Below are 16,100 nucleotides of genomic sequence, written 5' to 3'. Positions count from 1 at the left end.
CTTCGAATGTTTTTCTGATTTCCAAAATGTCGCATTTTTGAAAAAAAAAATGTTGGTTTTGATTTTTCTGATTTTTTAGATCAAGATTCATCAAGCTTTACAAAAATACTATTGCTTACTTTATTTTTATAACAATTTTGTAGAAAAATAAGCTGTAACCATATTTCTGTTAAACTTCATAGTTGTGGTTTCGAAACGAATAATGCTAGTAATTTTGCCGGGTATATTAAAGTTTGTATCGTGTTTTAACGGTTAAGAATTTATTTCTAATTACCGAAAGGTTTTCTTTTTTACAGAAAATTTATAACAATTATCATTTCAAGTTTTAATTTTTCAATATGTTCAATGTAAGTACTAATTTTTTTTTATTGTTGTATTAGTATATTGATAAGGTAAGATTAGTCTAACAAAAATATCGCATTGTGATTCTTATTATATTGCATACAAAGATTATTTATGAAGTATGAAAAACCTATTATCAATATTCAGATATTCTGTTATTATTATATAATAGAGTTGCTGAAAAAAAAATTAGTAGTGTTAAAAATTTGCAAATTTTCTAGAAGATGTATAATATGTTATATAGTGTGTATGGTAATTTCTATTATTTCTTCCTTTGCTGCTACAGTCAGGTGGAGGAGATCGTAATGCTACTGACAAAGAAAAGAAGAGAAAAGAAAGTATTGTAGATCTATCAAAATATCTTGAGAAACCTATTCGTGTAAAATTCCAAGGTGGTCGAGAAGGTAACTTACGGTTTTTATATTATATAAAGAAAGAGATATGTAGTGGCTCAAAAATTGAGTGTTCACCTTACTTTTACTTGATAAATCCGACTTTCAATATAAATAACACATTACCGAAAAGTGCAAACATGTTTTTATTTTTACACATAACAAATAGTTTAATTTAGAGTAAAAATAATGAAAAATCAACGAAAAATTTCTAAATTGTAAAGTTTCAGAAGCATTTTAAATAAACATACGCAGAATTTTGCCTTAAAAAATTGAGAATACACCATTGAAATTTTTGCAATACCACATATTGAAACAAATGTCACAATTAAGTTGCATGTCTTTTGGCTCTTATAATAGCCTCTAAACGTCATGGTACTGATTGAACCAATTTTTAATGGCATTTGATGATATTTTACTCCATTCTTCTTGCACCACTTGTTTTAAATGGGTTTTGTTTCTAATTTAGTGTTTTTGAACCACTTTTTTGAGTATGGCCCAAGAATATTCAGTGGCATTAATGTCGGGGTACTGTGGTCGTGTGTGTAACTGCTGTTTACAATGAAAAAGGTGCCATATTTTGATGTTTTGTGCATTCTGTTTGAGGTCGTTGTCATGCTGGAAAATGGAATTTCCATCTAAACCCAAAGTTTTACACTTTCCTTTAGATTGCTGCGACCATGTGGTTCATCCAACTTGTTGCAGAAACTTTTCAAATCATAGGTAGAAGTGTAAATGCTGAAACTGTGCGAAATGCCATTAGACAAGCTGGATATAAAAGTAGCAATGTTAAAGAGAAACCGTTCATCAGCCTGCAAATTCAGAAAAAGTATCTGAAGTTTGCAACTCATTTATTGAAGACCAATAACCTTTGGAAGAAAGCTATATTTAGTAATGAAAGAAAATTCAACATTTTTGGCAGTGACAGCCGAGAAAGCCTAATACTGCTTTGGATCTAAAACATTTACCTCCTACAGTTAAACATGATGGTTACTCCGTCATGATTTGAGGTTGCATGGCTTCATCCGCGGTAGGAAATTTAATTTTTATAGATAGCATTATAAACGATATGGTTTACTTGGATATACTTCACAGCAATTTAAAGGAAAGTGCTAAAAATTTGAGTTCAGATGGAAATTTCATTTTCCAGTGGGACAGCTACCCCAAACAGAATGCATGTAACATCAAAATATGGTGTCTTTTTCATTGTAAACAGCAGTTACACACGCCACCACATTACCCAACATCAATATCATTGAATATCTGTGGGTCACACTTGAAACAGTGGTCCAAAAACACAAATTAGAAACAAAACCCATTTAAAACAAGTGGTGCAAGAAGAATGGGGTAAAATGTCTTCTGATACCACTAAAAATTGGTCAAATCGGTACCATGACGTTTAGAGGCCATTATAAAAGTCAAAAGACATGCAACTAAATACTGACACGTTCTTTCTATGCAAGATATTACAAGAATTTCATTGGTGTATTCTCAATTTTTTGAGGCAAAATTCAGCGTATGTTTATTTAAAATGCTTCTGAAACTTTTCAATTTAGAAGTTTTTAGTTGATTTTCCTATGTGTTTACTCTAAATTAAACCATTTGTTATGTGTAAAAATAAAAGCATGTTTGCACTTCCCGGTAATCATTTATATTGAAAGTCGGATTTATCAAGTAAAAGTAAGGTGTGCTCTCAATTTTTTGAGCCACTGTATATATTGTGCTCTTATGGAAGGTTAGAAGGATACTTGTATCTTATAGGAGGTTCCAGGTTTCATAGCCGTAATGAATGCATCATATATAATGGAACCTAATAATTTTGATTCCATTATATATGATTTGATTATATATTTTGATTTGTAATCTGAAAACTGCCTTGTAAACCCAAGAACCACTATAGGGTATAAATATTGGGTGATGTATAATACTGTAATATATCTTTTTTACAACTTCAAGAAAACTGTTAGAAAGCCAAAAATGACACACAAAAAATGGCATATTAACTTCTAGTTGTACCTATAAACATTTTTATCAATTATTTTTAAGGAAGATTAGCTATTTAAGAATAATATTAATCAATTTTATATATGTAAAAAAAAAAAAAACCTTACTATATTTATTATGAAATGTATAGATGTGGCATGTTTTCATGGAAACACGAATTTCAGTATTTTCAGAATTGTTATGATTCTTGATGTCAGTTTTCTTTATTACAGGGGTGTTTGTGCTCCGGGGAAACCCCGGAATTCCGGGGATATTGAATTTCGATACCCGGAAATTCCGGGGATTGTTGTTCAAAAGGAAGTAGGAATAATAATGAATTATTTATTTTGATCTGGGTAATTTTGTTTGCTTTGAAAGCAGAAAACGCAAGGTCAGTGTGTGTGGTGAAAACTTTTTCTTTCTTTCTCCAAAGGCAGTGATAATGCGTGAAAAGGGGGAAAAAACTTCTTTTTTGTTCTTTACTTATTGCGAGTTATGATTCATTCCCCCGGTTCTCGGACATTCTCTTCTGGATTCTTTTCGGCAAGTAGGCGCGGCAGAAAAAAAAAGGGGAGACTTCGTTCGACCAGATGTGCGATCACGTGACTCTGGGTTCAAAGGTCTTATCTCTCCGGGCGTGGCGCCAATAAGTAGAGAAGGAGGATTTTTCGCCGTATTAGCTATTTGTCATTGATCGCTTCGCAACTTTTTTTTCTCCGCTGTGTAAAATTTTCGTTTCATTTATTGATGCACGTGTAAATTTTTCGTTTCGTTTATTGAAATATTTTTTTATTTATGTACGCAAGAGAATTTCACTATGAAATTTCTCGATATAAATAGTGATATTATACAATTAGAAGAAGGTGTCCGGAATGCATTTAGGTGGAATTGGATTGAACGGAGAGATGGTAATGGGGATACCATCGGCACATGGTGCAAAAAAATAAATGTTGCTGGACAAGCATATTGAGTTTTTTGTAACTCACTGCTGTAGTATGGTGGGGAAGGATTCAAGGCTTTCACAAATCATTCTAAAACTGTGACGCACATAAAATATTCAAAGTGCATTAGACATTCAATGACTTTAAGTAATTATGCTAATTCAAATATACTGATGACTTAATGAAGACTGATGCTCGGCCATTGGATATAGTGACAAGAAAAGCACGCCAAGGGGTATTAATAACTTCGTTTATCGCCGAGAATTCTCTTTCTTTCAATGTAGCTCCCAATTTAATTGACCTCTGCAAACAGTTGAGCCGCGATCAGACGGCACTAAACTCGTTGGAAATGTCCAGGACTACTGCATGCTATAAGATGAAATATGGGCTGCAAAAACTATTAAGGAAAATATCATTAAAACTTTAAAGGAGACTCCATTTTCTCTAAATTTGGATGAAAGTACTAGCAATGCTCAAGAAAGTATACTGGCAATATTGGTGCAGTTTTATGACAACAATCAAAATGAAGTTGTAGTTCATCATTTTGCATCTCTAAAGATGGAATCTTGCAATTCAGAAGCTGTTTTTAAAGCAGTTGTTAATACTATTGAAGATAATAATATTCCATGGGCAAACTTAGTGTATTAATGGGCTCATGTAACATCATGCGTGGAAAAAAAAAAGGGTGTTGAAACCAGACTACGATCAAACAAAGTACCCCACTAATTAGATATTAATGGTGACACGTCACACAGCTAATAACTGTGCAAAAAAATTTGCTTCATGTTTTGATAGATACTTAGAAGATTTGTTTGATGACATCTATTTTGATATGAAAAGCTGCAGTAAAAGAGAAAATGTTTTCAAAATCTGTGAATCCCTTGCCATTAAAAACCTTAAGCCCTTGAAGAGACCAGACCATAGGTGGGTGTACATTTTATGTGTTTTAGAAAGAAACAAAGATCTGTGGGATGCTCTTATTGCATTTTATTTTCACTACTTGGATAAAACTTATAAAGGGGATTATTTTTCTTATGTTGAAACTGTATACAATAAAAGAAATATTTCTGCAGCTCAGAAAAAAATTGTTGAAGGGGTGTATTCTTGCTTGCATTCCCAACAACTCACAAAGGATGCTTTAGCTCGGAAAAAAAGAATACTAAATGGGTTATTTGTTATGCAAAACAAAACTTTATTGCAAATGGCATTGTATTCAGCAGTATTACCAGAGTTCAACTCATATATTAAATTATTTGAAACAAAAAAACCAATGCTTCATTTAATACATTCCAGTATTTATAAATTGATGGCAATATTTTTCTCTTTTTTTATGAAGCCAGAAAATATAGAGTGCACATCTTATAATGATTTATTAAAGGTTGATGTCACAAATCCAGAATTCCATCTACCTAGCAAAGTAATATTTACTGGTGCAGAAGCTTCCACTCTCCTGAAGAAATTATCAAAAAATCATCCAATAGCAAAAAAATTCCAAATTTCTCTGATAAAAGCTTATACTAATACAGCACAGCATATGAAACAGAAATTACCCCTTAAAAATTCATATCTAATTAGTTTTACAGCATTAGATCCAGAGCTAAGAGGTAAAACCAGTACAATATTAGCTTTTGAAAAATTATCATCTTTTATGTCCCATATTTTTAGTGATAATGAAAAGTCAAAAGTAGAAGCTGAAATAAGGTTATACCAGAGTGATATTGATATCACCAAAGAAATGCTCTACACATCTGATGAAAGTGGAAATCAAGTCAAGTGTACAATTGATAAATATTGGTCTAAAGTTTTTAATTTAAAAGATGATTTCACAAATGATTATAAGTATCCTACATTGGCTAAATTGGTCAAAGCCTGCCTTAGCTGCTTCCATGGCCCATTAGTGGAAAGTGCATTCAACTTAATGGATACACTTGTCACTGACTATAGAACCTCTCTTAAGATTGATTCCCTAGATGCAGTGCAGACTATTAAATATGATTTAATGACTTCTAAAGAAGCCTTATGTGAAAAATATGGCTAAAAAAATCCAATGACTGATCCAATTCACAAAGATCTCTTACTGAATATGAACAGAAGTTGGAAAACATATCAAGAGGACTTAAAAACATGTATTTCAGATGAGTCACCTATAAAAGTCTCTGAAAAATCTTCTACATTAGCAGAAAAGCAAAGTGCTTCTACCTCTGCATGTGCAGTTCTCGAGGAAATTTCTTCAACTGTAAATGAGGAAAATAAAAGTCAACCTTCCTGCAATTATGAAATTCACCACAAAAGAAAGACAAGCCCACAAACATCAGAAAATAAAAAAATACAGCAGAAATTAGATAATTTTTTTAAAAGAATTAATTCAGGTAATTTAAAATATTTACATAAAATGTAGTAGTTTATACGTTTGAAAATTTATGGTTATTAATTTTGCAAAAAAAGTAATTCATTGAACTTTTATAATTAGGCCATTCAATACTTCATAATTGTAATTTTTAATTTCTCCCCCCCCCTTCTCGAAACTCCAAAATGTCGGTAGTAAGTCCGTAAAAGTTTCAGGGGATTTTTTGGGGTCCCACAAACACCCCTGTTATTAATAATAAAAATGAATTTGTATTGTTGCTATTGTGTAAGATATTTAACATTCAGGTATCAAATTTGACCACAGAGTGTTAAAAAGTACACCTTATATCAAATTTTTTAAGTTTTAATTAATTAAAAAATTTAGCCATATTTTGCCTTATTTTTTTAAATTTTAACTTCAAAAGATATTATAGCATAAAGTGAATTTTACACCATTTAAAAATCTTATTTTTCATAATATTAATTATCTGTGCAAGCCTGAATTTTGGCAGTTTAAAAATATTTCTAATGATGTCCAGTTCCCAGCATTAGATTACATTGCTGCATTGAAATTCAAACTGTTTTCATTATTTTATACAATATTTAACTACATTATTTTACATCCATTATTAAAAACTAAATAGGAAAGATTGTGTTTTATACTTGTGTAGTTTACAAGATGAATAAATAAAAACGGTAAAGTTACAATTCCATGAAATTTAGAACATAGTTGAACCTTATATTTATGTTTTTAATAGTGCTATATGCGATGGGATTGCTCTCTATTAGAATTATTTATATATACAAGAAATAAAATTTAACTGAGATATAATGTCGTATCTTTAATATTTCAAAATTTAGCTGAATAATGGATGTAATTATATCTAAATGGCTTATCTGAAACTAAATATAGTGAATAGTCGAGTTGATCGCTAAAAGCGACTAGTATGTGAAAATTCAACATTATTTTTAACATTTCAAACTTTTTGTGTAAATTTATTCTATTGTTAATAACCATACATATTTTTATTGACAACATTAATCTTTAGCATGTTTATTATTGTATAAAGATCAGCTTGTTTTATTCCAGATCTGTATCATGACTGAATATCATATTATTCCTTAAAAATATTTAAGTCATTTTAATTTTCAATAAGAGCTATTATGTAAATATAAATAAAAAGTGCTAATATATCTCTTTTCTTCTGAATTAAATATTTTTCTGAAAGGCAAATTCAAATTGATCTTATTTACTGTATTGTGTACGTTGACTTCTTGATAATCTTTTAAAAACATGTGCACTTTTTTAAGAATTTACTAACACTTTTCTATTTTTAAGCCCTTGGTTTTATTAGAAATAAGTATTTAACGTTGCTCCTTTCTTACAAAAGAAGAATTATTCTTTACACATTAAATATTTGATATTTTATAATTATTATTATTTAAATATTCTTTACACAATATCCTCAACATTTTGCTGTGGTCAAATTTGTGAAATTGTACTGCTCCTCTTTTGCTTTATCAAATAATGTACAATTTATTTGCAGATCAATATGTTACTTAGTTTTCAATTAGTATATATTATAGACTTCAGGTATAAAAGTGCTGTCGTTTTGAAATTTGTATTCTTTTTTTTCTGTCAGTAATTTTTTTAACTAATATTAGAAAATTAAAAGTTATTATTAAAGTAGTTAAAAGTTATTTCTTGTTGCTTTTTTTTTAAGTTCTATTAATTTTAATGTTTTTAACTTCTATAAAATTATTTTCTGCAGATTTTTTTAACAAATAGAAACAATTTTTTTAACAAACAGAGAATTTAATTTATTATCATCATGTTATTAATATAACTTATTTGAATTTAATGGAAGTTTAGGCATTAACGAAATAAGAATATAATTAGAAGACTTTCCATTATCTTATGAAGGTGTACAGTTTTTGTATTTATTTGATTTCTCTTTTCCTGGTATTTATATATTGAATTTAACTATATTTTACATCTTATCATAATTATTATTTCTTTTAGCCTCAGGCATTCTGAAGGGATATGACCCTTTATTAAATCTTGTATTGGATAACACAGTAGAATATTTACGAGGTAAGAAATTTCAGAAATCAAGTTTTGATATTGGAAAAAAAAATTAACTTTTTTTAGTTTAAAAATAAGAAAAATTTTTATTTAGAAATATCTTTAAGACATTTTAAAAGTGTTTTCTTTACTAAATTGCATTAAAATCGCCCTGTTTCTTTTTTATATTACAAATTAAAAAAAAAAAACTGATGTAATATGTTTACATTTTTAAAGTTAGCTTTTGAAATTAGATCTTCTTGAAAATAAAAAAAATTTGTTCATAGTGTTTCAAAGAAGGGGGGGAAAATTTAAAATATAATACCAATTTAAATTTTAATAAATTATTGATATACTTGAAGTAATAAAAATAAATAATATTAAAAATATTGCCTCATAATATATTAAAACTCCCACTTTAAATATGATGAACAATTTTAAATAAAATAAAATTTAAAAAAACTTTTTTTAACTCTTTCTTCAGTGTTGCATGTTTATTTTGACTAAATCTGAGTAATGAAGTCTAATGATTTATTTTAGAAATGACAGAAGGAAAGTATAATAAGAAATAAAGATATTCTCTGCTGGACAGATATTTATAGGATTTTGGGGAGGGGAGATTCTGATTTAAAATATTAATGAATGTAAGTCAATCCATGTAAAGTAAAAATTGTGTTTTTACTTCAAAGGTTTTCTTAAATATCGTATATAAGCTTAATTTTTATATTATATCAAATTTCTTACTACAAATCTTCGTATTCTAATGCATTTTTATTAGTGTTTTATGAAAAAGTTATTATTTTTTTAATTTAAGAAATAAAATGTTATATTTGACAGTATTTGGTGATTAATTGCTTGTGCCTGGTAAACAAGAATGTACCATATTTTTTGCAAATAAGTGGATTCATATAATTTCAATAATCCTAATTTTATTTAATGCATTTCAATAATCCAATAAAAATGGTACTGTTTGTTTGCAAAAAAATTTTGGTACCTTAGGAAAAGTTACTTGGAGTATTGATGAATGCAAAGAATTTCTCAATTTATTGTCGTGTATAGTGTGCATTTCATTGTACATTCAACAAAGAACCATCTTGTCATAGAAAATGTATCATTGGTATTATTATGCATGCAAAAGAAAAATATTGGTGCTCCTTACATACTGAGCACTATTCAAACTGCTTTCAAATGTAGGGCTAAGAAACATTGTTCCATCTGTGAACATATATAAAAAATAGGATGTATATTTTACCTTTGCCTGCTAGTCCTCTGGTTATATGAGATCAAATTGTTACAGCAATGAATTCTATAACCAAGGATCAGTTATAACGTTGGCAGGAAATTTGTGTTTGATTTTTGTCATTTAATAAATGAAACTTGTGTTGACAGCATAAAATAAAACGTTGAGACTTTCTTCCATCCAGATATGAATAATATATGTCTCTATCTATTGTTCTAAATTAAAAATAAATATATTAAATGTGCTCCTTTTTGTGAGAAACCCTGAATTTTATTTCAATGAAAATAATTTATAAAACAAACTACAAACTTTTAAAATCATATAACTTTTAATGTGCATATTTATTTTTTATATTGAAAGATGATCATTTATGGAAAAATAGTTTCTGTGCAAAGTAACCATTCTAAAACATTCCCCCCTCCCTTCTTTTACTTATATACATAAGCAACAAAACCAATTTTTCATTAATTAAAAAAAACAAAACACCTAGAGTTGTGTATTGCAAATTTACTAGTTCTCCTTTTACTTTCAGTCAATAATTTTTTAAAAACCATGATTCAAACTATTTCTTAGAAATTTGTTATATAAATGTTTGAATTTTAATTATTTTTCTTCATCATTAGTTAATGTTTTCTTTTTTCTAGGTTGCTTTTAATTTGTTTTTATATAATAAAATTGCCAATATTATAATGGTTTAAATGTTAATCGATCAGCTTATAATTAGATGTGAGGTGATATTGATAAATAACTAAAATAAAAACTTGAGGGACCATATGATAAGTCATGATGAGTAAAGAAAGTTTAAAATTGCTCTCAAACATTAAGTCTCTACCTGCAGATATTTGATCTGATGATATCTTTTCTTTTCAAGGTTATGTTTTTGGTAATTTTAATTTGTTGTGTGAATTTATTTTTAAAAAATGTGTTGCTGTTTCTGAAGCAAAAAAAAAAAAAAAAAAAACCTTTTTGTAAATAATTTTAGTACATTTTAGGGGGAAAATATTATTGTGATTATGATAAAAAAAAAAATTTTTTTTGATGACTATAATATTGTTAGAATCATGGAAAGGAAATTAATGTTGCCATAATATTAATATAATTTAAATCTGAAAGCATACAATTAATTTCTATTATGAATTTGTTTTGCTTCAAAAAATATAAAAGGAATCTGAATTTAAACAGGAAAAAGGTAATTATTTTTATTCTTCACATCATTTAAATCATCAATTTTATGGTAACCTAGTTTCAAAACTAATTTAAAAATAAATTCATGTAGAGAATTCTTAAAAATCAGATGTTGGATTTTACATTGACAGAGCAGTCGTTTGAATTTAAATTTTTTCTTTTTATATTTAGTGCCATAAAAAACAATTACTTATGACTTTAAAATGGAATTATAATACTTGTTTGAATCAAATATGCTTGTTTTTAAATGCCGGAATTGCATTTCTTTCTTACATTTTTTAATTGAGTTCTATTCGGATTTGAAAATATTTTTGTTGTCACACACGTTTTTAAAAAAAGTTACATTATGTCTTATGATTTATTTTAGATCCTGATGATGCTTACAAATTAACAGATGACCGACGCAATCTTGGTCTTGTTGTTTGCCGTGGTACTGCTGTAGTTGTAATCTGCCCTACTGAAGGAATGGAATCTATTCCAAATCCCTTTATTTCTCATGACACATAATAAAATATGTTTGTAAAATTTGATTTTGGATTTCTTGACTTATATTTAAATATTAAAATTTCTATTGCTAAATAATAATACTGGGCAAAGTATTTTTTGTTGTAATTATTTATTGCATAGAAAATCCATATATTGCAACAAAATGAAAATCGGTAAAATTTAAACTAGATTAATTTATTTCCTTTCATTTGTCCATTACTCATTACTTTAGTAAGATCTTTGCTCATGTGTAATAAATTTTATTCTCAGTAAATTTTCTTAAATATAAAATTAATCAAAATTCATATATTTAACAATATAATAATGTTTGTGTATTATATTCCATCATTTTTTCTTTTTTTCAAATCATCAAAGATTCTACATTTTTAGTATCTTATTCCTGTTTTAATGAGTGAACCCTCACCTGACAATAAAATTATGGGAGACAAATTATTAAACCATTATAATTAAAAAATTAGAATGGTTCTGCTTGTTTACTTTTCTTTGACAATAATATTATGCAGATGAAAATGAAAACAACAAAAATAGATATATTATTTATTTTTTTTAAAAGAGAAATGAATTCCATTTTCTACTATAATGTAATTGCATAAAAATAATTTTTTTGACTCTTAGAATGATGAGTTGTTTTTCATTTCTTAAATGGAGTCAATCAAATTATTCACTTTAAGTTCAAGTTTATTCAGAAATAAAATCTGTACATGCTGCTTAAAATACTTAATAATGTATATAATATTAGTTATTCTGAGTTAAAACCACATAGCAGAGTAATTTAAAATTACCATTCCAATATATTATTTTTTAAAAAAAAAAAGTTTTATAATATCTATAAACCAAATAAAAGTTATAGAAAGAAACCAAAGTGAAATTTTAAATAATTTCGAATAAATCCATACACTTCAAAAAACATAATTTCTGTGGAATTTATGCATATCCAAAATTAATCTGAAAAGGGGTAAAAAAAAAAATTAGGTTTGATCAATTTAAATTTTGAAGTCGTTTAAATAGGTCATATTTAATTACTTAGACAATTTTATTTGTTGATTTTAAGTGAAAGTGTGACTTGAGCATTAAAAAAAAAAATCCCTAAAAGTTTTCTGAAATGTTTTTTTATTGACAGCATTTTTTTCCCCTTCTTTTTACTATTTTCTATAAAATAAATTCTGCTTTGTTATCATAAATGACAGTAAAGTAAATTTCTTCCTGTTATGCAAATTGTGATGAAAATTTTCTACCATTTTTGTTTAAAATTAGCAAGAAATATTTAAATAATGACTCCAAAAAATTTGAAAAAAGATAAACTAGAATGTTTTAAGTATGAACTTTTTTTAAATTCTTAAATTTGTTTAAGAAAACTAAAAAAAAAAAAAATCATTCAATTACATTAGAGGTGTAAAGCATTTTTTTTTTTTTTTTTTTTAAAGAAAGACAACATTTTGAATTTGTTTCCCTCTAAAAGTTTAAGGTCATCTATTTTAGTTAATGTTTTAAGCATTACAAATTATCTTCTTAGTTCATTTGTGTGAAAACATTTATAATTAGAAGCGTTAAGAAATGTTTAAAAGATAATTTCTAAATACAGAAAATATATAAGTAAAACATTTTACTATGAAATCTTATTTGATATATTTTAATTTTTTTCAGTCATATATATTTCACCTTACTCGACATCAGCTATGAATTTTATCACACTAAGTTATAAATGTAATTTCTTGCTCGTAATGTTTTCAAAAATAATGAATCGTATTTAATTTAAATATATTATTAAATCAGGTAAAAAGTAATTTTATCAATTTACTTTTTCAGTTCTGGTAATAATAATTGCAAGTAATTAAATTTGAACTTTCTTATAGTGCTTATAGCTAATAATTTCCATTAATATTTTAAAGAAGAATGAATTTGTAAAGTTCGGAATTAAACAAACTTAATCTCATTAGTGAATAATAATTGGCTTTCTCATTTTATTAACCAAAGCATAGTAACCACTTTTACTTGTAGTGCATATTATTTTTTCTTTAGAAAACGATAGCTGAAATTAAAAGTACTATCAGATAACAAAAATCAAATTTGAACAACTTTGTTCTGTATGCAAGGAAGAGTGATTAAAATCAGTTTGAAAATATATTCAGTATGCTGAAATTGGATCAATAATTTTCCTTTCTCTGCAATTGGTTAAGTAAGTTACTATTTCATTATTGGTAGTTTGAGGGGTTTTTTATAGGCTAAATGATATGGAAGCAAATATTTTACATCTTTTTCTTAAATGCTGCCCAGAAAATTTTATTTCAGTTATAGATATTTAATACTGAAAGATTCTAGTTATTTACTAATTTCATATATGTTAATATAATAAAATTTGTGAACTGCAACATAAAAAGTGGAAAAAGGCTTTATGCTTTTTATAACTTGACTTTTACACATATTACACTATCACAAAAAGTAATTTTAGCATAAAAAATGCTTCAGCCAACTTATTCTTTTACATTCTGCTTATTCAACTTATTCTTGCATGTATAAATTTACAAAAACAATAAACTGCAAAATAAAACTGTCTTCTTAAAATGACATTAAAGGATAAATTTAAATTGTTGCCTCGTAGAACTTTACATCTTCCATCAAAGTGTAAATTATATTACTTCTTGGAGACATATATTTAAAAGTCATGCTACTTATATATTATTAATAAAACAGATGTAGTTACTTTTTTAAATATCAGCAATTTAAATTAAAGTATTATAAATTTCTCAGTTTCTCTAGAATTTATTAATACATATCCTTAATAAAATACTGATTTTTTAAAAAAATAATATTTTGCTTCTCATAATGTGCAGTAGCATTCTAGCCATTTTTTTATGTATAAATAACAATGAAAATGTATTTATGGAAGTTACTAACGACACAATCAACAACTCTTATGAAATCCGTAGATTTAATATGACGGATTTATTCTAATGAGTAGTGTAATTCAGCTATAAAAAAAACATGTTACAAGAAACAAATAATTTAATACATCTTTTTAATACATGTCTAGAATAATCTTTATGATCAGGTCCCTGCAGCACAAAAACTGACACACTTCACTAATTGTTTTGTTTATTATAAATAGTTATAACAAACAGTATGTACAAAGAAAATAAGTAAAAGTATAAGACAACTTACAATTAAAAAAAAACAACCCATAGATTGATGTTCTGGAATAAGAAACATTCTTATGAAAAATATAAGGGTTCATAAATTTGGTATGAATAATTCAACAAATTGTAATTTGTTAAATGTCATTTTCAACAATATTACATTTATTTGTATGGTGGAGTATTTTTTTTGCACAAATCTTTTTAAATAATAAAATAGAATTACAGTTTGCATAGTCTTTCAGACCCAATTCCACTTATATAGGTTTGGCACACTTTAAATCAGATATCGTTATGTTGTTGGAATGATACAACATTATGTTTGTTTGCATAAAAGTCTGAAGAGAAGAGGGTTATCCTTAACAGCTGATCACAGCATAGAATAAACAGATCTCTAAATATTCATCGAAAATATAAAATGGAACATGAAATATTCAATCATGATATAAATGCATAAGTAAAAAATATTAAAGTCCAGTTAATGTTTATTTGTTCATCTGTAGAAAAAAAAACAAAGAAGATCACAGAATAGTTAAATGTGTATAGTATTTGGATAGCTCTTTTCAGAAATATTTTTATATTTTGAAGAACTATATTTAGCTATCACTCTCTTAAATTCAGTAACCATGATTTTGTCAAACTTGGCACATAATAATCTTGAAGTAACTATCAGCTCAATTATGTTGTAACCAGAAATATCCACAATATCATCAAACCAGGGCTGAATACCTAAAAGATACCTAGCTGATATCAGTGAGGCAGCTGCAATTTTACTTGGCTCGGTATAAAAACATACATCTTCAAAAATGAGAGCAATTTCACATAAATACTGGGCTAAAAAAGCCTCCTCGTCCTTAATGTTAAGTAAACTACAAAAAACTTGTAAAAATAGATATCCTGTTGGATAAGACATTTTAAAATCTAATGCTTTCAGCATTTTTTGCTCCATTTGAAAAACTTCTCTTCTACTGAAAGCATTGGAAGCATGCCTAATTAGATCGTTTACCTTAGGTAAACGATCTCTAGCTTCTTCATGTTTGCATGCAAGTAAAATCGCACACGATCCAATAAGTGGTAGATCTTCCACACCAGCTTCTTCTTTGTAGAAATATTTATCTGCATAATGCACTGCTAAATGCAGTGTAGCAGTATCCAGAGCAAAAGACTCTGCTTTATAAATGAGCCAATCAATGAAGCACGATCGCATATCAGTGCTGATTTTATCAGCAGATCTGCGAAATAATGGGCAGCTTTTACTTTCTGCTACCTTCATGGTACAATAAATTTCTTTTAGGAGTATAGGATCTGTAAAAAAATTTTCAATTGATTCTCTCTTATTTCTTCTGTTGATTTCATTCTGTGGAATAGAACACACGTTTTCCTTTTCAGGTAAGTAAACGCTTTGCTGTTTCGGCTGCCTGCAGCAAGGTGCTTCTTGACAACGATTTTGTAGATCGACGAAAGGACGCCTAGGTAAGACTCCATTAGACTCTGCTTCACTTCCATTTACTTTAAACCACCACGACATGGCTATTTCGTAATTAATACACGATTTGATATTCCAATAAAGATCCAAAACAAATTAAATCTTTAGTCCCTTGAACTTGAAAAAAATAGGTGATTGAGATTTATAGCAACAATGTCTGTTCTCCTCTTTTTCCAGATGATTTAGTCTCTTATTGTAAAAAAATAATCATCATGTATGCATATAAAAAAAGTTTAAGCATGTACAATGCTGCAGGAGAATTTTGAAACGCTGTCTACGCTCATACATTAAAACAATTGACAAATCATATTATTAAAACAAATTGTGAAAACAGCACATGCTAAAACTTCATTTGAACTCGTGCTTTCTGTCAACTGCCCAGACAACCGACAGTCAAAGTTGAAGTGCATAAACAGTTTTTTTAAAAACAGTTTTTTTTTTTTGTGTGTGAGTGTGTGATGATTTTATATGTTCGTAGATGA

At 27.5% G+C, this 16,100-nt stretch overlaps 2 protein-coding genes across 2 annotated transcripts; one reads left to right on the top strand and one right to left on the bottom strand.

Moving 5' to 3' along the window:
• The first annotated feature begins 160 nt into the window (after positions 1-160).
• On the top strand, positions 161-11,024 carry LOC129969696 (U6 snRNA-associated Sm-like protein LSm7). Its single transcript, XM_056084382.1, has 4 exons — positions 161-347; positions 629-746; positions 8,028-8,099; positions 10,862-11,024. The coding sequence occupies exons 1-4, from the start codon at positions 339-341 to the stop codon at positions 10,999-11,001; spliced, it is 339 nt and encodes a 112-aa protein (XP_055940357.1). The 5' UTR covers positions 161-338; the 3' UTR covers positions 11,002-11,024.
• A 3,013-nt stretch (positions 11,025-14,037) lies between these two features.
• On the bottom strand, positions 14,038-15,992 carry LOC129969053 (G2/mitotic-specific cyclin-A-like). Its single transcript, XM_056083460.1, has one exon. It carries the CDS (start codon positions 15,658-15,660, stop codon positions 14,665-14,667), a length of 996 nt encoding a protein of 331 aa, XP_055939435.1. The 5' UTR covers positions 15,661-15,992; the 3' UTR covers positions 14,038-14,664.
• Between the last annotated feature and the right edge of the window lie 108 nt (positions 15,993-16,100).

Source organism: Argiope bruennichi, chromosome 5 (assembly GCF_947563725.1).
Source record: "Argiope bruennichi chromosome 5, qqArgBrue1.1, whole genome shotgun sequence".
Classification (NCBI taxonomy): domain Eukaryota; kingdom Metazoa; phylum Arthropoda; class Arachnida; order Araneae; family Araneidae; genus Argiope; species Argiope bruennichi.
Note: the sequence above shows the minus strand (reverse complement) of the source record. Positions and strands in the feature narration are given on the sequence as shown.